The sequence below is a fragment of the Cygnus olor genome, chromosome 4, assembly GCF_009769625.2.
Source record: "Cygnus olor isolate bCygOlo1 chromosome 4, bCygOlo1.pri.v2, whole genome shotgun sequence".
Classification (NCBI taxonomy): domain Eukaryota; kingdom Metazoa; phylum Chordata; class Aves; order Anseriformes; family Anatidae; genus Cygnus; species Cygnus olor.
In genome coordinates this window covers 66960618-66983459 of record NC_049172.1, presented here as the reverse complement: position 1 = coordinate 66983459, position 22842 = coordinate 66960618, and the positions used below count along the sequence as shown (strand labels likewise).

The window sequence follows — 22842 nt, the reverse complement described above, 5'->3', positions numbered from 1 at the left end:
TGCCCAATCTAATCTATGATGGGCAAATATTTGAAATGGGGACAAATTTCTCATTGACCTCTTCTTCCTCCCACTGAGCTCACATTCTTCACCTCCACTTCATAATTTTTCATGGAGCCAGAAGAACATCACGTATTTTCTCCATGTGTTTCTGCTCAACCTCTAGTTGTGTTTGCAGAGAGGTTAGCTTTCCAAATAAGAGGAAAAAGTATAAGTCCCTTAGATGTTTGTAGGAGTAGAAGGTCTGAAAATAAATAAATAAATAAATAAATAAATAAAAAACTGAAAGATTTTCAAAAACAGGCCTTTCATGAAATTTCCATGAGATCCTTCAACTGCTTCCCAGATAAAGTGAAATATTTTTGCTTATCTTAATCATGTGCCACTTTATATCTACTTCCTGCTGAAATTATGTGAAATTTTGAAAATTAATATCTGGGAGTAAAAAAAAAAAAAAAAAAGTGTGAGGAAACAAATATACAAAAGAATTACTTTCACTTACTCATTAACATCCCAGGAAAGGTCTGTGAACAGTCTTCTTTATTATCATCGTAAGCTAACACTAAATATTATGTAGGTTAATTTATATATTAATTATCATAGCTCTTAGTGGGCATGTCAAAATAAATTCTATCTATACATCTGATATTTTTCTCTCTCTTTTTGTATCTCATTTATCTGCTAAACACTAAAAATATTAATTATGTGGTTATCATAACATCATTATGTAAAAGTGGCCAAGATGAGCACTAAACTCAATCGTATAAAGTAAACAAACCGCAAACATGCAGATGGCACATTTGGGACCTGACTTTGCCCTGTGAAGTCATTTACTGTTTTAAAACAGAAACAACAAATTCTATATGGTCTTTGTCACTGGTTTAGCAAAACCATTTTAAAACCACCTTTTCACTCCAACTGGTACAGCTTTGCTGGCAATGGCCATGCTTCACAGGCTCTGTACATAAATGTGTGAAGTGCAGCTCCTAGATCTACACTTATTTAACATTCAGGTAACTCCTTTACCTTTAATGTCTTTCCTCCCAATTCCCACCTGCAACTCTGAGGGCTAAAGAAGCCTATTGCACTCACTTAATATTTCATTAATTGCATTTTAAGTTCATTGTATAACCACGCACTGCTACTAGGAGGATGAAAGGAAACACTGTATTAAGAGAATATTGATTCATTTAACCAGCATAAAATGAACAAAAGGTCAAACTGGGGCAAAGCTGGTGCAAGCAAATACATCCCTGGCTGTTAACAGTTGTGACTCAGCTACCGACAACTGCAGGAAGGACATGGGAAGAGACTCTCCAATGCTCAGTAAAGTGTGCCATTAGTGTGTTGTTTGGAGTCATCAGACTGCCTTGAGTTGGTTTTTGCCCCCTAGGCAATCATCACAATTAATTGGGCGTGCAATTTATCGTAGACTAATTAAGTGGCTTCTACTGCATTTATCACTGCTTGTAAACTGAAGGGAGCTCATTCTGGCTTTTTATTTTTGTATCACTGGCGGAGCAGTTTAGAGCACATGGATTCATAACTTCTTGATAGATCCTAGATTCCCAGCAATTGAGCACCCTTGCACCTAGGAGGGAATGGAAGCCCGTCCCAGTAGTAAGGAGAAGCTGTTTTTGGATTTGTAAGAGCATTACACTGGTTTCTGCAGGAAAATACCTTGATATACTCATGGTATTTGTATTTGATTATATCTACAACTCCTGACTTTTGGCCAATTTCAATCAAAATTTGAGAAAGATCTCAAAAGAAAGAAACTCTGCTAAGGCTCCCAGTAAGAAGGCAACTTTACAGTGTGTTTAGCCCTTCTTGGGCATGTGGGAATCTTTGTGGGAATTCTCTACTGTGTCACAAATGAAGAGACAACAGGCAGCCTGGGTTCCTGTGGTCATGGAGTAATCGATACTCACTGCTGCTCTTCTGTGCTGTTATTGCATTCTTATGTTATTGGAATATTTGCTTTGCTCATGCATCTCTGGGAGTCACTCTGCAGTCATAAAAGAAGATAGCAATTTCAAAAGAAATCTCCAAATATGACCAAGACCCCAAATCTACAGTTATATCTCTTTTAAAGACATGCATATTACTGGTGCCCATATAGTCAAGGTGCAGTACAGTTGCTTCTGAAAGGTGTCATTTAATCAGAAAGTTTATGAGCAGAAGTTCTGGTAGCTTATTCTTGCTGGCATTATTAATTAAAAGAAAAGGATTCACATTTGGCTGGTGCAATATCCTGCATCATCGGCCAGTATAGGCATCCCAGTCTTCACAACATTATCTGAAGAAATAAGACTTGAGCCATTTCCTTGGTCCACCACTCCAAGGTCAATGTTTTTTTAGCTAGTCAGACACTTGAAAAATTTCAGGGAAGGGTGTACAATTTTTATTTTTATTTATTATTATTTATTCTAGAGTTTAGCTGACTGGAATCATCCAAAGAGGAATGAATTACGTAAGGTAACTGAATATGGAAGAATTTAAATCTAAATGATAAAAGGGAAAAAAATAAATGTTCAACATTGTTTTTGCTACTGGAACAGGAAAGCAATCCTCTTTCCAGCATGATAAGGCAGTTAGCTACTTTAGTCAATTATTAGGGCATCATACCAAATACATCTGAGTCCTCATAAAGACTACTACCACGTGCCCCAAAGGGTTGTGCTGTCTTTTGTCTCAGTCTGTGCACTGCAAGGTTGACTGCTGTTCTTTACAAAAAGAAAGTCAAGATTGCAAAAGCATTTCTCAACAAGGAGACATTTCTCATTTGGTCCTCAGCTCCTCATTGTATTTCCTGTCCATTTAACCACAACATTTATTTTTATAAAAAAAACTGCCAGGAGCAGGCCGGCACCACCCTTCTGTGTTTTTAACATAGACAAAATAGAAGAAAACTGTCTTGTGTTACGCCAGCTTCAAATCTCTGCAATTACCTCTCAATACAAACAGCTTTTCAGTCATCACTGAGGGCAGAGGATGTATTTAATGGCATGGTTATACTGAAAACTACTATGTGAGGTGAGTGATGATGAGTTCCTAAGTTATCTTTAAGCCAAGTGTATGTGGGCATTGAAGTTCTCTAACCAAAGCTGCATTGAACTCTCTAAAGCTCTCTTTTTCCTCGTGTTGTGCCATGCCACAACTTTCTCCCTTTTGCAGCAGAACAGAAGCAGGATGGATATCAGCAGCAGTAGGAGGAAAGCAGAAGAGTCATTGTCCTTTACTCTACCCCAAGGTGTGTCTCTTAAGTCTTTTCTTCGTCCTTAGAAAAAAATAAGCAGTAGGATGGTATATTTAAAAATTAATTCCTCTTCTGGATAATCTAGAAAGTTACATAGTGTTCATGACTGCACCCACAAGCTTAACACCGAAGATCTTCTAAAAAGCAGACATTTTAGGCCGGATGATCTTCCCCATCTCTAGCAGATTTATTTACTTACCTGATTTTTCAATTTGCAATGGTCAATTTTGTGTAAGAAAAAGCTAACTACAATAGTTGACAAAATTTCAAGATTGTGTCAAAAAGTATCTGCCAAAACCAGCAACCAACCCTACCTCTGCTAAATGAGAATGTTGTTGTACGTACTCTAGCAATGCAATGAAAAGATTGGATTTACTGTTCCTTCACCGTGTCTTCTAAATATTTCTAACAGTTGAGTCTTACCCCAAATGCTTTTCCAACCAATCATTTAGCATTTTCATGCAAAATTTGAAGAAATGCTTCTTGACTTGTAAAATACTCTGAACTCAGACTGAGTACCAGTCTGCACGTTCATTAAAAAGCAAGTACGGTAAGACACAAAGACTGAGGTCTGTTTCTTCTTATATTGATTGAACATAAACTAGACCAAGCTGTGTTCTATTACCAGTGCATATATGCTTTGTACTTATGGCTGGGTTTTGTTAGAGTTTTTTTACATATAAGCATATCTTTCTATATGATAAAGTGATATAAAAAGGACTTGAAATGGTCTTCAGTACAGTTTGACAATATCCATTGAAGTACAAGATCTTCAAATGTCACCTAACACCTAGGTATTTGAAGACTACAGATTTCTTAGTTTAGTCAGTAAAGTTCTCCAGTAAACTCTACACCTACTTCTGTGTATGCCAAGAATTGTGCCAGAAAGAGTCCATGTGTTGGAAAATGCTTTTTTCCCTACTTAGGACCCAGTTGGTTTTGGTACAAAGATGTATATATACATCTTAGTTATTCAACTCATAGCCTATGGAGAGAAATGCATGTACTTTTGGGCCAATCCATCCTCTTTCAAAGAAGACATGAAGCAGACCTCTAAGTTAGACAGTTAAAAATGTTTAATTCCATGCATTAACTATATACTAAGCCTACAGCTATTATCTTGGTCACACACATTTACATTAAATTCTGGTGAGGTGAATCTCTCTACAAGTACTCCAAGTCCTCACATGTCCAGTCTGATAAGTGTATTCAACACACTGTACTGAGTGAACAACCCCTTGAAAACAGAGAGCCATGATATACGGTTCTACTGTCTTTTTGTCTTTTTTGTTGAAAACATATTCATAGAAAAAGCATAAGTAAAATCAAGTAGTTTACCCAGCATGGCTTAGTGATCAGAAAAATGGTCCACTTAGAGGGAAAATATGGGACCAAAGCAATTTTCATGGAGGGAATAGCCAAACGTGTAGTAGCTATATTAACATTGGGCTATTGAAGATATGGCTCTGCCTTCTCTAGTTAGGATTTAAATGAAAGTTGACACAGATGAGCAACCTGAGCGCTGAATGGACCAAACCTTTCAGGGGAGATAGTAAGAGGAAAATCTAATTTGTGAATCCCAGCAGAGACTGAAATAGGACTCTTATCCCTGAGCATGCAAAGACTGATGCTTTTGAGCAAGCTGACAAGCATTTATGTGAGCATTATTAACATTAGAAGAGAAGCAACCTGAAGACTTTTGGTACAGAGATGCGAGTAGCAAAGGTTCCAAGAATTCAAAATTTGGACTTGTCTAATTCCTATGACTGGAACGAAGTGGCCTCCTAGTCAGAAATGGCTTTTTACATGTCTTCTACACAAATAGGACAAATGTATTCTTAGTGATTTCAACAAGCTGCAGTGACCAGAAAAACTGGTCTGTGTTCAAATTTTTATGTAAGTTTCTCCTTTCTCCCTTCCTTCCCTAACATTAGCAAAAGAATAGACATTTTGTCAAAGCAATCTTCCAATTTCCTAGTTCCTTACTGGAAGGCAGCAGCACTGCCTAGAGCATTATATTACCCACATAATAGTGTCATTTTAGGTTGCCATGTCTCTGCTTTGTTTGCTCCTATGAGCTCTAACCACTAAGCCTTACCACTGCTTTAAACTACTGAGGTTTAACCTTTGATTTCATTGGCAGTTTGGTTACTGAAGGATTGTACCTTGAGAACTGCCAACATTTGATATTTTACATTAATAAAATCAACAGAGCTAACTAAATCACTTTTACATAAGTAATTTTTGGCAGGAAATGCACATATCAATATTTTGGCCACATCAGTGTTTCATTCAGTTTAAAATTAATAAATTCATGAGGAAAACACCTTATGTTTCATGATTCACCTGTTTTTGAAGCCTTGTTTTGGTTTGAAACAAGGCATGTTTATCATGTCTTCAAAAATCACAACCAATGAAAAAAAGGCAATATTTTTATTTCAGTGGGTCAAATATATTTTTGATGCCAATAAAAAATGAGTAGTATGTTATATAGTATATTAATTATTGAGTAGTATAATAATGTAATTTATGTCATTAATGTTCATGTATGCATTTTATATAAATATATCTCTAAGTCCGTGTGCATGCATTCATGTGTATGTATATTGTGTGTGTAAATTAAGAGATGTTCAAAATGAGCATTCTAATTTTTGGAGTTCTGGGTTTTGATATTTGTGTTTAGTAAATATAAAATCCTTTTTCCGGTCCAGCTTTTCATTTAAAGAGCAAAGCCTGTTGTGAGTTAATAAAAGCTCATGAGATCTCTTAAAGCTTAAGAAGGACTCATGTCATGGGCACAGAGACACGGAGACACCAAAGAACCTGTCTCAGTGTTATCCCAGCCCTGGCAGCAAGGCATGATGCCATCCAAAGCTAAGCCCTGACAAGAGGGTTTTCTATCAGTCCAGTTGAACACTGCACAAACAAAACCATCTTGCTTTCTTCTGCTCTCCCCAAAGTGCTGGTAACATACCAGATCAGTTTAAGCATCTTTTCTTGGGGGAAGTGGTTTACAGCAATGAAATTATAAACCAAGTGCAGCCACATTCAGGCCCTGACTGAAGCTGCTGATGTCCAGAAAAAAAAATCCTTTAAAGGCTCCATGGTCATGGCTTTTTCCACCTGGCTGGGGAGGATCAGCTGCCATCCACAGGGAGCACCTCATGGAGATGACCACTGGTATGATTCAGACCAGATTTTCCTTCATCCCTCTCCACTGACCTGACTGTCTCAGTAGACATTACTATTTTCCAGTTGAGCCAGCAAGAGCTTGCCTGTGGATGCAGCCATATCAACACACAAGTGTATTTTGTCTTCTTTCCCCAGGGAAAGTAGATTTATGGACTATTTTAAAATTACATTTGTGACTGACATTAAAGTTGACTGAAACATCCAAGGTATGACTTAATAATATTCATTTGAATACTGAGTTATATGGTTCAAGTATATATTTGGCTGAAATACTATTACAGACATAAAATGATAGTTAATGTCAGTGTAAGAGCTATGCTGTCTTGTTTTTGTTTTAGTTAGCAGTGCACTGCTTTCTACAATATACTGCTGCATACTTGTCTGTGATTTTTATCTATGAAATTTTATTTTCTGATGACAAATGTTATATTTATTCTTGTTAAAGATGAATAAAGCAGTGAATTCTGAAGTCATTTTTTATTAATATGACTTACATAGGTTTCACCAGTCTACTCATCATTAATCATGTATTACTGGTAGCATCTGCATTAGCTGTTACACATGTAAGTTTAATAGGAATTATAATTTTAAAATGGATGGCTACTATTGGACCTAAACAAATATTATTTTGTACCTGAGGACAGCAGGCTACAGTAACCACTGCACGTACCTGAGTGAAGAATAAGCACAGGGCTGTTTCAGATAGCTTCCTGGTTAACAAATGAAACAAAAGTTAAGAGAAATACATTCTGGAAGAGCCATCATTGGTTTCCATTTGACTGACTCTATGTGGTAATGTAAACTGGATAGTTAGAGTTTTTTTACAGTAGACCCAGCACAGAAAAAGCCCAAAAGCCATAAGATCCAATCATCATTCTATCACCTTCATGCATAGCCTTAAATACCCTTAGCTTTGTCACCAGCCAGTTTTCCCAAAGGACTGCCAGAAGGAGACAGTAGGAAACACCTCAGACCTACTTAAGTAAATTCACAAGCAAACTTCATCCTCATCATTGCAACACCTTATTTTCTAAGGCCCTGCAGCTTAGGGGAATCCAAATCCCGCATTAAATACCTGCTCCTAATACACAGGGCACATCACTCAGTGCAAAATTCCTTGATCTGTACACTAAAATGAAGGAAAACCAAGAGACTGAGTTTCCACTTAAGTGTATGACGTATGTGCTGAATGTGCTAGAGATTACAAGATTACAGCCCCTTCAGTGCCTTTGGAAGTATTTTATTGCAAGCAATCATTAGAATTGAAATTAATTAACATAGTGCATAGTGGAAAAGAGACCCCTGACCATGGGACAGCCACTGCCCTGCATGGGTGATGCAGTGTGGAGCCTCTGCACCCTGTGGCAGGTGCTTGCACTCAGCAGCAGAGGGAAGCAACAGGCAAAACTAATGCGGGATGTTCACATGATGCAGTGTGAAACAGTCATGATGCTTGCCCCACTGCAGTGCTGGGTAAGCCAAGCAGCAAAGCTAAAATAGCTATGGCATATCGACAGTTATAACTTAGGAAAAACAAAGCTTTTAAAGTTAGACAGATTCAGAGTTTTCACTTATTGAAGTTATGTGCCAAAAATGACAATTATGTTCTTAAAGTTTCTTGTCAATTTACTCGTTCACCTGCTTAAGGTTTAATCGTTGTAACATTGCTCGCATTTTTTATACATATAGCTGTAGGATAAATGGTAGTACCTAGGCATATATTGCATAGTATGTACTAAATTGACAGGTCTGAGGCTCCTTGGTGAATTTTTAATGAGAAATTAACAGCTTTTGCAGGAAAAACTTTTCCCTGAAATGGTAGAATGAATCAAATACTGTAAATTAGTACTTTTATCAGATTATGCATAATAACAATTATTAATGAGGTAAAAAACAAACCTATTTTTCACACAATAAATTACAGTTCATAAAAGAGAAAGAGTAGAAATTATAAAAATACTCTTCAGAATGTAACTGGCTACAAGTTGCAAAATGAAGTTGCAATCCTGCAGGAAACAGATCTTTCAGAATTGTGTTTCTGTGTGAATCATGTAAAATGAAATATCCTGACTTTGTCAGAATGGAACTTTCCACTCCCTCCTTCTTGCAAATTTCATTAAATTAGTAGTGTTTTTTTTGTTGTTGTTTTTTTTTTTTTTTTTTTTTAAGCAGAAAACATCCTAAAATGCTTAATCAGATCCAGTGTAGAGCAATGCCAGTACTAATTGCATGAAAATAAACAGTATGTATCTTGTGACAGACAAAGAAAACTGAAAGGCATGAGTGTGCATTACATTACGGAGTGCACCAAAAGCACTTAAATTCCATTTTCAAAGATGGAAAGTAAAAACAATGTCAGCATCCACTACCACTATTATTTTAGCTTAGTGAATTTTGCCCCTGTTGTTAGAAGGTGATATAATTCCTTAGAGGAATATTTAACCTTGAAGACTCCTCTCCCATCACTTAAAATAATTCCTGATAATGAAGTTTAATTAGAGATGTAAAAATAATAATATATATCTATATATATATGCTACTTCTCTTCCCATAATTCAGTTCCACAAGACACCGCAGCAACAAACACCTGTCAAAAATTCCTGTATTTCCTATATTTATAAAATTATTCATATGACTATTAATTGATATGACCCCTTTTTTTTTCCAGCTGGCCTTATGAGCTACTAACGTAGCTACTACTCTGAAAGAGATGGGAAAATAGTGTTATGCTTCCAAGCTCTGCCCATAAAAGCAATCCAGATCATTCCCAGTAGTACAACGATGTACTTACTGATTGGTGGTGTGTTCTCTTCCCTTTTAATGCCATGGCACCAACACCGGTGCTGCTGTATCTGTGTGACACTGGTGGCTGTAGGAGCCAGGAGGAGCTGCCAAATTGGGGGAAAATCCCCCATTCATCAAACACTCATTCAAACAGACCTACAGCCAGAAACAGGCCACCAAAAATCCCCTACAGAGAAACCCTTCTGGTGTTCCCCCCCCTCACTCAGGGCTTGATGGGTGGCTGGAAGCAGCCCACCTCCTTGCTGAGGCCCAGCTGCTCCATCAAGAAAGCCAACTCAAAGCCCTCTGGCAGCACTACTGGAGACTGCATGACATCAGAGAAGACAAATGTCAGACAGAATCTCTCATCCGACACGCTGCGAAGACAAAGCAGGGAAAGGGTATTACAGACTCCCCATCTACTCCTTTTAAACTTTGGTAACTTCAAAATACAAATATTATGCAGCAAAGGAAGAGAGCGTGAGAGTACCTCTATCAGGAACTTTGTAAGGAGGTGTATCAGCTTCGGCTCACATTTCCATCCAGGCCACCTGAACATCTCCATGCCCTGTTGTTCCTTACCTCCTGAAGGCTGAAGCTGCAGTGCTTTCCTGCAGGGGGGCAGCCCACCCACCACAGATACCTTCCAGCCTGTCTGCAGCCATCACCACAGACATGTACAGTTTTGTCTCCTCCTTGATGGCAGCTTTCCTAACTGTTGAAGACATCTCTGGTTTGTTTTTGAATTGCAGTCTAAGACGAAAATGATAGACACAAAGAAATGGCACTGGCCTGGCAAACCCTGCTTGACAGCTGGTTTGCAGGACTTCCAAACAGACTGCGATATTGCTTTGGAGTGCTTTCATTGAGCTGTTAAGCTGAGGCATGGAGAGGACAAGAACAGTAAAAGCACTATTAAAAATGATGGCAGGAAAAGCTTTTTTAGTTAGCGATTTTTACACAACTTGTGTTTTCAGACGGTTAGCTTAAAGCACTGTTCTCTTCTGTCTCGTGGAAAATAAAGATGCTCCTTCCTATGTGTGGGTGGCCCAACAGTGGAACATCATTTTGTTACAGGAGATGAAAATGTCGACAGCTGCAAGCTTTCCTCCCTTTGTTTATTGTTATTATGTTGATCTAAAAAGTTTTTCTGAATGGAACAAAGAGACCCAAAGCTTCTTTGGTGTAATTCATATATGCAACTTGTAATTTATCTCCTGATATTTTCTGTATGTGTTCTTTATTTATTTTTTCTGCAATAAGAATGAAAGATAAATTGTACATATGATATAAACATACCTTCCTCTTTGCTGTTTTTGCTTGTAATGGTATTATTTAGATTTACATACCTTGACTTGTTGGGAAGATTGATTGTTGGCAGACTGAGGAGGTCTGGATAGCTGACAGGTTAGTGTTTATTAATGCTCTTGCTTTGTGCAGAAACAGTTTGGCTCCATGGTAGGAAGATCCTCTCAAACATGGAGACTAGGAAATTAATTATTAAGGAGGATGTTACAAAAACATTTGTCAATACTGTTCAATATGTGGCTGGAAGGTAATTGAAAAAAATTATGTAGACTCTGACTTAAAAGGATAGGGAGTCTCATGAATAAACACTGTAATTCCTGATAACACAGCTTAACTGCTGAACATGTCTTCCTCTGGAAAAAGGCCAATCCAAGTCTGTAAGGCATGGTTTAAGCATGGTGGAGACTGTTGGGGAACTTTAATTGGTTTTTACGTCGTTCCTATAATACTTGTACTTTGGCTGTTGGAGCCCATGTTTCACTGAAGCATTTCAATGAAATTAAATGAGGGATTTTCTAGTCAGAAAACATTTAATATGCCCCTAACTTTATATTCCATGAACCCCTCCACATAATCCTCTTCCTGAGAATTGCATGAAAAAGCTGATCACTGTGTTCATTTACATGCATTTCTTACAGATCTGCTTACAGCTGCTGTGATGCTTGGATTTCATTACTACAATCTTTTAAAGCATATTTTAGTTTTTATTTTTTTTTCTTTATGTGCCTTATCTGATATTAACCACACATTTCCTGATTGAAATAAGAATTATAGAAGATTTCTGTAATCCAGTCCAGGGTAAAAATGCAATCCAGTTCTTTCTCTCCCAGATAGATTCAGTAGAACTGAATTGATATCTATATCTAATCTCAAGTAAAAATTGAAAGGTAATACTAATTTTGGCTGCATTGTTTTCAGCTCGTTTTGACCAATGCTTTCTTTTTTCTTTTTGTAACCTCAAAACACCAATAAATACATCTTAAATCTAATCTAAACTCAAACGGATTTTTGAGAGCCACCCAGAGAATTCTGGCAGTCCTTCCCACTTCTAAGGAGCTGAAAATGGAAGATTTTATCTTGCGGAAAAATGAAGTAGTTCCAGAAGACTGAGGCATACCTTTCCCCAGGAGCCTCATAGTGGTTTCAATGCACTTTTATACATCCCATCTATACATTTTTCTGTGTACGAACCAGCAGAAGTCTGCTCTTAACCTTCTGTCTGCTGGACACCTCTTTTTATAGATGATGTAGGAAGGCTACTCTTTTTCTATCGTACCAATTTCACACGAGGTATAGTAGTCTAGAATAGCTGCTTCTCACACTCTCTCAAACTTAACATATCTTTACAATCTTCCCTGGAAATCATCTTTCCACAGTCTTGACTGCCATCTTCTATTTCAGCATGGGACTCAGGGAAAGGAATGGGTTTTCTGCACAGTCATTCTGTTTTGCGTTTCGATTGGATTGGGTTTACTGTGATTACTTGAAAAAATTCAAATATCCCTGTGAGAATCTGGGATATACTTATAGAAAGCATCTTTCTAAGTGTGCAAGAGATTACATGCATAAAAAGAACAGCTAATAGCCAGCAATTTAGCATATTGTTCTGATTTTGTTAGCTTTACCACTGTTTTCACAGGATAGTGGCTTTGAAAACATTACCATAGTAAACAGTAATAATACCTGTTACAGGAAATACAGTCTGAACGTATATCTCCTGCTTGCTTCTCTGTGACATATGTAGGATTTGGTATTTCTTTAAGTTAGCATGCCTGGGAAAGGAACACATCAATGTGCATGCAGTACATTTGGTCTGATATAATTACTTTCTGTTAATGCGATGAATTTGTTTTATTTTATTCTTATATAGTCTTCAGTCCTGTAAACATTCAAGCACATGAACAACAGACTCCTAACTTCAATCAGATTACAACAGGGAATAAGGTATTTAGGCATGTGCAACATCTGGTTGCAGAATTAAAGTCATTCATCTCCTGGGTCTTCTTAGGCAATTATAGTTTGGACACGTGCACATGGACTGTAGGATTCATGTAGTATGGGTTTCTTTACCTAAGATAAGAAAACAAGTTTTTAGAAATCAGAGGGCAATTTAGACAACTAATACAGCAGTTCCTGAAGGAAATTTGTCAGCTCCAAACAAGCACCCTGTAGATGAAACTACATGTTTCATCAAAATTAAGGGTATCCAAAGGTATTAAGGATTTCTGAGAGAGGGCAGCATCTTACAAGACCACTATTTACCTAATCAACCATCTCGAAAAGAACATAATGATTTCTTTGATGTTTACTAATTCCATTAACAATCATCTGAACTAAAGACAGTCCATGTTAACATCTGGATAACAAGATGTTAACATCTTTAGCAAAATATGTCACATTTGAACCTAAATTGCTCTCATATTATCTCATGTATTTTTCTACGTCATAAGTTGTGCACATGTCCAGCAGTAAATGTATATGTCAGTATTTTGCTTTGTTTGAGAACTTAAAAACCTTCAAATTATAATAACATTTATATTTCATAAAGATTGGATATTCACACTGCTTGGAACAGAATCTACTTTCCAAACATTTTTCTTGATTTTGCCTAGTGATGCAAAAGAGTTCAAAAGAAGAATACTGAGTATTTATCACTTTTATTACTTATGTCTTCAAAGCATAATTTCTAAAACAGTACTTGGGAAAATATGATAGCATTGAATGACCTTTCATTGTTACTTACCTGTCTGTGAGCACCCCATGCTACTGAACATGTTACTTATTCGGACAACGATTTATTTCCATACTCTTAATGATTTCTTTTTCTGCCCAAAATCAGCATTAATATCACATGATGGACTTAAGAAATCATTGTGAGCTCTATTAGAAGAGTTAATGAACCGAATTTAATGTGCTAAAATAATGTAAAAAGAGAAGAGTTTTCTGAATGCTTCTGAAAATTGTTTTTAGCATACAGTCATTAATGTGTTAAGGCATGTACAAAAATGCATTAAAGGATCAGGAATATTTTCCTGCAGGTACTTAGAACCTAATAAATAATGAATGCGATGATTAACTACATGGGCAGAAGTACAGCACATTACTATGAAAAAGACTACATACAACCCAGCCTTTGGATGGGTGTGCACCATTGTTTTTAATATATAAAAACACTTGAACAGACTCAGTTGTATGTGAAGAGAAAACAAAAGAAATAAGAGGGCTTGAATTAATATTGTATTTTCACATGAAACAGATTTAAATATTGCCAAGAGCACTCAGGGTGCCTGGAACCAGATGGAAGGGCAGCAGAACAAGGTGAGCAGAGCACAATGGCACCGTTCAGTGCTGTTTAAGCAGCCAGAGAGGTTTGTGCAGGTCTAGAGAGCTGAAATAGGACCACCACCAGGGCTTCTCCCTGGGCTGTGGTGACCCTCCCCGAGCCCCAGGCTGTGCATGCTGGGCATGAGGATCGAACAGTTCCAGTGGGTCGTATTGGTCGTGCATGTCCTCCATGGGCCGGCGGAGAAGCTTGTTAGGCCAAACCTCAACAGGTCGCAAGACAAAGTCAACTCGCCCAGCCCGTTTCATCTTGGTGGGAAGGGTGACCCTCTTCATCACCCTGCTGTATCCTGCAGCTTGGGCACTGATTATGTATGTTCCTGGAGGCAAGAGTCGCCAGTAGTCACCATCGGCAGCTTTGGAAAGGCAAATTCACAAGACAGAATTTAGTTGGTCTTTCTTTCTGTATAGATACATACTCACGTGTACATGCATCCACGGACAACACAAACATTTAGGGGACAGGTTTTTAAAAGAATCTTAGAATCAGGTCAACTCAAATTTTGAAAAAAGTTCAGACACAAACACTTGAATAACAAAAAGAGACTCAGCCTGTGAAAATCTGACCATTGGAGCTAAAGGAGTAAAACTCACATGCAAAATTTCAGCAACTGCTCTGCCTGTATAAAAAGGAAGTGAAGCTTTCCTTCTTACTGCTTTCCCAGGGGCACAAGGAATAACTCCAAAGAAATCAAATGAATGAAAAACTATGTGAAACTTAAGAAAGTGAAAGCAGAATCCAAGCTGCAATATATACATATATATATATACATATATAGCATGTCTGAAGAGCTAAGAAATCCCTTTTTTTATTATATTACATTCTATTACTTTGCAGACACTATAGCACATAAGACTGTGGAGTCAAAGCTGCAGCTGGTATAAATTTCCATTAGTGTAAAACGGGTGTAAATTTCCTCCAGCTGAAGGTTAGAGCCTGCAGGCAAAAAGCAAGGAGTTTTAAAACACAATATTTATTCTCCATTTTATATTTCCTTTATTTTGAATGGTAAGTTTCTTAACTTACTTAATGTTGCATTAATGTGTTTTTTTTTTCATCATTGAACTTCTCAGTCTTTTTTTGACACTGAAGTTAAAAGACATTTTAATCATATGACATTCTTAACCCCACCTAACACAAGAACAAATTCTCCTTTTTCCTTCAGTGTAAACACATTTTTTATTTAATTCTTAATTCTTTAAATGTCCATTGCCAATGGAAAGCCATTGTCTGGGAAGAAGTTTGAAAAAGACCCTAATTCATGCCAGAGTCTCCCATCAGCCTCAAGAATCTGCATAATCTCCACTATTGTATCCCCTCTAATGTTAAGTTAAAAAAAAAAAAAAAAAAAAAAAAAGCTGGAAAGCATCCACTACATTATAAGTTATTCTGGCTTTCCAAATTGATTCAACAACTACCATTAGAGTAAAATGTTACCATTCACGTCTTCTGTTTTGTGCTCCTACGGCCTACCCTATTCTCACTAAAGTCAGTAATAAAATGAGAGCACTGGTTCCAGTAAGAGCTTAAAAGCTCAGAACTTGCAGCTGCACATGCCTCAATACATGTTTTTCAGCTGGTGACAGTGACCATAATTCAGCATTCTAGTTGGCTTTTTGGTTGGTTGGTTTTTGGTTTTGATATAATTATTGTCCACAAATTGCATATATTTATAGGGATTTTTATGTTTGTTTGTTTTCATGAATAAAAGAGGTTGCTTGCCCTTCAATCACTGCAGTCATTCCAGTTGTTAAAATCAGTGTGGACCATATTCTACACCTCAATTTCACAATATTTAATTAAGTAATTTTATCTGCTCTGTGAGTACAAGGTGGACAGAGTAGACTTTGCCCCCCAGCAGGGCTATTGATCATGAAACATGAAATATGTATGTCAAGGTGGATTTCTGAATTTCTCTAATACGTGTGGTCTTTGATGGCTGGCTGACAGCTTCAGGTGATTTCATCAACTGCAAGGACTGAGTCATCCCAGAGACATCAGAGGCTTAACAACCAGTTTGATGTCTTCTCTCCTGCTTTTCTAGAAACAAACCCACAGATGAGCCTTGAATTCTCCATTAAGGTGACATTTCCATCAGATATGACAAGACTTTGTGGGTTCACTTCTCAAGACTTTCACTCTGCAGCAGGAAAAAGCTGGAACAAAAAATATTACCTGTGGTGACATCATGCTGGATGCCCCTGACTGAAATGCGAGCATTTTTAATTGGATTTCCAAATTTATCAGACACAATTCCTTTTATTCCCCGATGAACCTGGCAAGGCAAAGCAAAGTTAGATGGGAGTCATTTGTTATATTACTACCTCCTAATATTCTACAAGAAAACCATGTAGAGAGGAAACAACTTTCAAGAGATTTGGTGCATTACAGAGGTTCTTGGGTGCTAACATCCCTTCAGATCACATTCTCTATTTTGGGCACTTCATAATAACAATAACATCTCGGAGGGAGCTGAGGAAAAGAGCTAATTGAATGAGTACTTTCCTGGGCTAGGTATGTGGTCGTGCATTGCATTGAGGGTCCCTTTGCACAAATCAGTAGCATCTCATGCTCCAAACACAGTACCTGAAGACTGTTTCTAATTGCCTGCCATAGATCCAGAACCAGAAAGAAATGAAAAGTTAAGGCTGTAAAAAACAATCTGATGCACACAGTGAAAAAGTATCATTGGTATCACATGAGCACATGAGCAGAGTCAAATCAACATGAAGTAAATGGCCATTTTTGAGTAAATGACCATTTACTCAAAGTGCATCATTAAAACTTGTGTGAAATAAATCAAAATCATGCATAATTATTAGCTTTCAGACAATACCACTCATCAAACAATATACTACCATGCTGGCAGTAGAATCAATTAATGCAGGTTTTACAAAGAAACCAGTTCTTTAGTATTAGTAGGATCCCAAAGGACTTAGAGATAAAGAATCAAAATTGAACAACTGTCTTATGATAGACATGCTTTTACTAAAGTAGAGAAAAAAACATATGAACAGAATAACCTGCATTCTAGAAAAATAATAAATGTAACTGTAATACTGTACTGTAATTCTGTACTGTAATGCTACTGTATTAGTATCATTAAATATACAATCCTTAATGCCATATTTTAAATCACTTTCAATAAATATTTATGAATGCAAATCGATATACAACAATATAGTTCTGAATCTGTTAATATTCTTATTTAGTATCAGTGAATAAGGATAGTTCAGGGAAATCTTTAGCTACTCATCAACTCCATGTTGCCTACACATCACTACATGTCAGAATGTCATGATAGCAGTGTGTATAATATCCTTTTTCTCTTCTCTACAAGCACAGAACCCAGTTGTTTGAGCCGATGAGAAATGTGTTTGGTGACAAACTAAAGAGCAATGTGAATTCTGTCAAACAAAGAGGTGCACAAACAGCTCATTCTATTTGAAGTTCAACAAAACAAAACCAGGAAAACAAAACAAAACAAAACATTAGAATACTTAAAGATATTTTTTTTCAGCTTTCCAAAATGAAAATATTTTATATTGGAAGTTGTATATGAACTTTTTAAAAGAAAAGTAATTCCATTTCAGTTTTTCCCATAAACTAGTATGATCTACTTGAGCTGTTCTTCTTTACTTGAGATTTTTTTCTCTTCCTCTTATTTTCCCTTCTCCATTTCCTTTGTCACAGAAGAATGGAAAAGATGAACAAAGAATTAAAACAATGGAAAAAAAATGGTGGAAAATACAGATGTTTAAAAATAAGCAGTAAAATATCTAACTTTACAGTAATTCTTAATATAAAGCTTGAAAATTATTCAGTATGGTCCAATAACGTCAGGTTTTTATTCAAGGTGAGACTGTTGTCATTGCTCTTGTTAAATAGCTATTCTATATTGAGTGGAGCTATTCATTGGAGGATTTAGGAACAACTCAGTCTAAGGACTTCAAAACTGTCCCTTAAGAACTATTATGATGAAGCACTGCAATTTGCTTTTCAGCATCGCACTTGAGGATTTATCATATGGATAGTGGGTATATCTGGTCAGAAGAGTCATCTCAGAGACAAATTTAATTTACAGTGTAGACATACTCAAAGTAGTATGACCTCATCCAACTTCAATAATAATTTCACAATTACAACATGAGGGGATAAAAATGACAAAACTGAAACGTCTTTAATGTTGTTGATTTGTTTTGCTTTAAATACACTATTTTTGTTTTTGTCTCAAACCTGTGCCACATAAGTTTGGGAGAGTGTTTTGGTACCACTAGCAATGGGGAGAAGAGATCAGCATTTATGAAAATGAATACTACTTCTGCGTGTTAAGCCAAGTAGATTTGTACACACACCAAGCAGCCTGGTATGTATCAGAATAAGAAAAGTTTGAATTGGTTATGGCAGTCTTAATCTTTATCGGGAGTAATTCAGTCATCCTTATCTACAAAGTTGTTTTGCTTACTGTCCTGCATTTACTCAAAAAGCTTTTCCAGCACAGACTTCTCCAGTATCTCACACTATAAAAATCTTTACATCTTGAAGACTTCAACTGCAATATATATGGATTTAACCCAGCTCCATTTGGATTCACTAAAACTCATTTTCATCAGACAGCTGTAAAATGAAATGAGTTTGGTGGTCTGTACTGTAGACTTTATTGAATGATAATACTTACCACAAGTAGCAAGAGGTTGCTTAGAAAGGCCATAAAAACACTCCTAACAATTTTAAATTACTGCATACTCTATCAAAATAAGGCATGGCAGAAAGCTAATCTACTAATGGCTGAGAGAAAGATGAGCAACTTCTGCTTCTGTGTTCACTTACTTATTGTCAGTGAGGTATTTGTTTTTGCTGAGCTCAAACTTATTATTAAAGTAATATTACTTTAAAATGGGTTGGTTTAATGCTTACAGGCATACAGTTGTCTCTTTAGAAGATGAGACCTCCGATCATTTTAAATATCAAGAAATTGAGCTGGAAAGTGAGTAAACAGGATTTCTATTAAGATAACTATAACCTCCCCATTGCAACCAAATCTTCATCTCATGCTCTTGTACAGTGGGTTTAAGGCCAGGAACATGGAATATGAAAATGTAAAAGTTCCCAGAAGCTTTCTGGAAAGTATCTCTTGGTTTATTCTTCAAGAGAAAGGATGATTTGTAATTTTCTGATTATGTGGTTTTTTTTCTTAGCATTAAATTTCAGACAGTTGATTTGTAATATTGCACAAAGTATTTACAAACAATTTCCTTTTGAATTGTTTCTAAGTCCTTTACAGTCCTTAAGCTCGATCATTCCTCCAAGACAACAAAAATATTATCTGTATGTCCTGTCAGATAAGCAGAGGCCCCAGAGCTGCAGGTGAAATGTGATGACTGATTCAGTGCTATCTCAGTGATAACTAACTGGTGGAACAGCAAAGAAAGGAATATCGATAGAAAAAAAAAAAAGGAAGAAAATCCATAATCACTAAGGTCTGCAAAAGCAGAGCCATACCATCTCCATATAGTTCAGAAGGGCGTCTCTGTTTTCATGCCAGATTGTAAACAGTTCTTCTTCCAAAGGAAACTTTTCGCATCCTACCTCCACAGTAACTTCAAAGCAATTTGTATGAAGGTAATTAAAATCTGCCATACCTACAGGTTTAAAAAGAAAGAGATCATGGAAAACCCATTTAAACCCTAACTGGAATTTTGCTGTTGCAGTTAGTTTCATGCAATGGCCAATGCATATAAATTATTCTACAAATTCAGAATATTACTTCTTTCAATGTGAATTAACTAATGACTGTGATGCTTCTTTCAGGTGAAAAAGCATCATTTTAAGTATTATTCACCTGACCAAGAAACAGCAATAGAAAGATAAGGATTGGCTAATCACAGTAATTGGATAATCAGCTGTATCAGAGGTGGTTGCCAAAGGTCACCAGCAGAGAGATGACCTTTTGCCACTAGTACGTTGAAAACTGTTTCAACACAAAAGACATTGGATATAATTTTCAGAAGAATGTAAGCCTAAGATATTTAAGCCTGATTGTCTCTCATTCCACAAAGCTTCCTAAATGCCCAGTTTCAACAGAATAATTTTGGGAGCTGCTTGAGTCTAATTGGAAAATATGATTGAAACACTTGAAATTTTTATGAACATTAATAGTTCATCCATGATATCCTGAAGAAAACCAAATACTACTATTGAGGAAATCAAATTAGCAACTTAAGCACAAATTAATGGGATGTTAAACTTTGTTGTTGTTTATACTTAAAAAAATATAATAAAAAAAAATATTTAAACATCTTGAAAAAAAACACAAACAGAACTTGAATGAAGCAGAATGCAAGTCTGAAAGATGGAATCAAACTGATGCTGCTAAAGAATGATAGCAATTTAAGTATTAATTAGCATTAAATATTTATTTAAACTTTTCTGATTTTAAAAGTAGAAGAATCTTATATATGCAATAATGTATTTGACCCTTGTATAGCTTAACTTTTCTCAGATTTTATCAGGGCTGAATATGTCCCTTGGTATCTGGATATAACAACTACCAACATACATTTTGCTGCTTAAATCCCTAACAGGTTACTTTTTGCAAGTATCTGACCTAAAATAAATTGATATGAATAAAATTACCCTGCCAAACCCTTGTGTCTCAGAAAGGCCATGTAGAGGTTTTACCTCACTTGATATGATGGTAAAGTGGTTTTACCTCCAGTGAAGCTGTACCACTCAGCACCATTTATAATACCTCCACGTTTTACAAAATTTCCACCACAGCGAAGTTCTGATCGGTCTGAGATGACTGGATGTGCATCTGCATAGGCTTTTGCCAGCATTTTAAACATCTGTAACAGAAGAGTTTGAAATACATTTGGTTTTGCAAACAGGAAATATGTTAGCCTTCAGTCATTGATGTTGCTGCTAGTAAAGTAAGTCTTGCTGTTGTGAGCCCAGACAATGAGCCACCCTGTGTCCCTGAGGCTGATGGAGGGGGAGAACCTCTGTGCAAGGATATTCCACCAGGAAGCTTTCACATGCCTTATTTTCCAATGTGCTTCTTTGCAATCCAACATATTTAGCCAGAAATAACACTGAATACTTCTTGATTTTGTGATACTTGGCTTCAACATATCTGGGGCAGAAGTAGCGGGCTTGTTTTTTTGTACTTAAAGTCATGGGTTTAAAAGCCAAAATTAGCTCTCCCCATTATGTCCTAGCTGTTGGGTTTTTACCCTTTCAGAAACACCTACACCAGCCTCAGCCCCACCAGATCTTTGCATTGGCTGCTGGTGTTTAAAATAGACAGCGTTGATTTGCTTTGCACTTATCTCTCTTGCAGGACAACCTGCCAGTTTGATCTCAATGACAGTCGCTTCTTTGTGGGGCTGAAGCCATCCCAAAAAAAGTGAAGGATAGGATGTGGTGATGGAGGATGTCACCACTGATTTCCTAAGAGTGTTAATAATGATGAAGAGCAGATGAGTCATGACCCAGAAAGGAAAAGTGATGGGTACATGAAGTGAAGACAGAAGAAACAGCAGTGATATGAGGAAACCATATCTTTGAATCTGTTTTGTGCCATTTTCTCCAATGTTTATTACAAATTTGAACAGAAATACCCACCTTTTTTATTTTATTCAAATCTCATCTACAAAACCTATAACTCCAGATTTCAACATTAAAATGACAGCAATTGTCAGATGCTACTAGATCAGCTCAGCATCATAGGTTTCGTTGCACATTTCTTAAGACAACACGTGCAAACTGTTGGGTGGCTAAAATCCTATTTTTGCAAGTGGCCTAAGATTTTATGCTTGAAGCTGTATGGAGACCAAAATGACTATACATATAATTTTGGTGTAATATTGAGGAATGATTCAATAATCACAAAGTTGGACCAATTATAGGATCAGGTAGCTAACCAAGGAAAGGTGGAAATAGTGTTATGTAAGTGTAAAGACAGTTTTCCTTTTCTTTTTTTTTTTTTCCTTTCTCCTGATGAACAGCCAAGTTATGACTTCAAAAAACTCAAATGTTTAGGCATTACGTAGATGAACACAAAGGAGAAAACAGAGGAATCCTTGCGATTTTGAAAGTGTGATGTTCATTTGATAAAATGGGTGCATACTGTTATGTTGGCTAGCACTCTGACCCCACTGACTCTCACAATTTGTTTTTTTGGGGGCAGAGGGAAGGGAGTGTTTCCATTTGCCAAGGGTAGTGAGCTTGACTTGGTGAGTACCTTTCTGCCCCTGTGAACACAAGCATCAATGTAACTTCTTGTGTAAAACAAAGCAACAAAAGCCGGCTAGAAAATTCCATCTTCACAAAAGCCAAAAAAATTGAAAGTTCTCGATTAGGAGATGAAGCAGATGCAAGAATGTGAGAGGAAGGACATGGAACAGTTTTGAGACTCCGTGGTCCCAGCAGTTACCATACCAGGCTGTGATAAATGTTAAAGAGGCTTGAAATATGCTGCTGCCAAGAGGATCCCCATGATACCACGCATTCATCAAGAGAGACCACCACAGGGAAGTGGCAGCATCCAGGAGCCTTTGCAAGCTGGACAATCTGGTTTGAATGTACTTTGCAGAATTTGACTTTTGAATTTCTGGCCATTATCCGCACTTCAGCATTTCACCCTGGGCTGCAGCCAAGGGTACAAACTTTCTTTTTTTCCCCTTGCATGGTGAATTTGGCAGATTAGCACACAGAACAAGGGTTACAGCTAATGTATGGCAGTTAAAACAAACTGCAGTATTTCAGGATGCCAGTTCCCCAGCAGCAGATGATGTTACTTAAATACAGGTCATTTCACAGGTACACATTTTATAACTTTCTGGACAAATGTTAAAGTGATACTGGTAGTGTTGTTAAGGTTCCTATGCTGACTCACTTGAAAAGTTGGTTTTAATTGAGGACACCCCCAGCCCTCTCCTGTATGTTTTAAACT

At 36.9% G+C, this 22842-nt stretch overlaps 1 protein-coding gene across 1 annotated transcript in view; it reads right to left on the bottom strand.

The window, feature by feature from the left end:
- Window positions 1-13681: 13681 nt before the first annotated feature.
- CPZ (carboxypeptidase Z) overlaps window positions 13682-22842 on the bottom strand; it is a 33142-nt gene continuing 23981 nt past the window's right edge. Inside the window, exons 8-11 of the mRNA XM_040556399.1 lie at window positions 20599-20734; window positions 19389-19528; window positions 16062-16161; window positions 13682-14241 (exon numbers count right to left, since the gene is read on the bottom strand). Coding sequence (XP_040412333.1) covers window positions 13886-14241; window positions 16062-16161; window positions 19389-19528; window positions 20599-20734 — 732 coding nt within the window. The 3' untranslated portion in view covers window positions 13682-13885. The remainder of the gene's footprint in view (window positions 14242-16061; window positions 16162-19388; window positions 19529-20598; window positions 20735-22842) is intronic.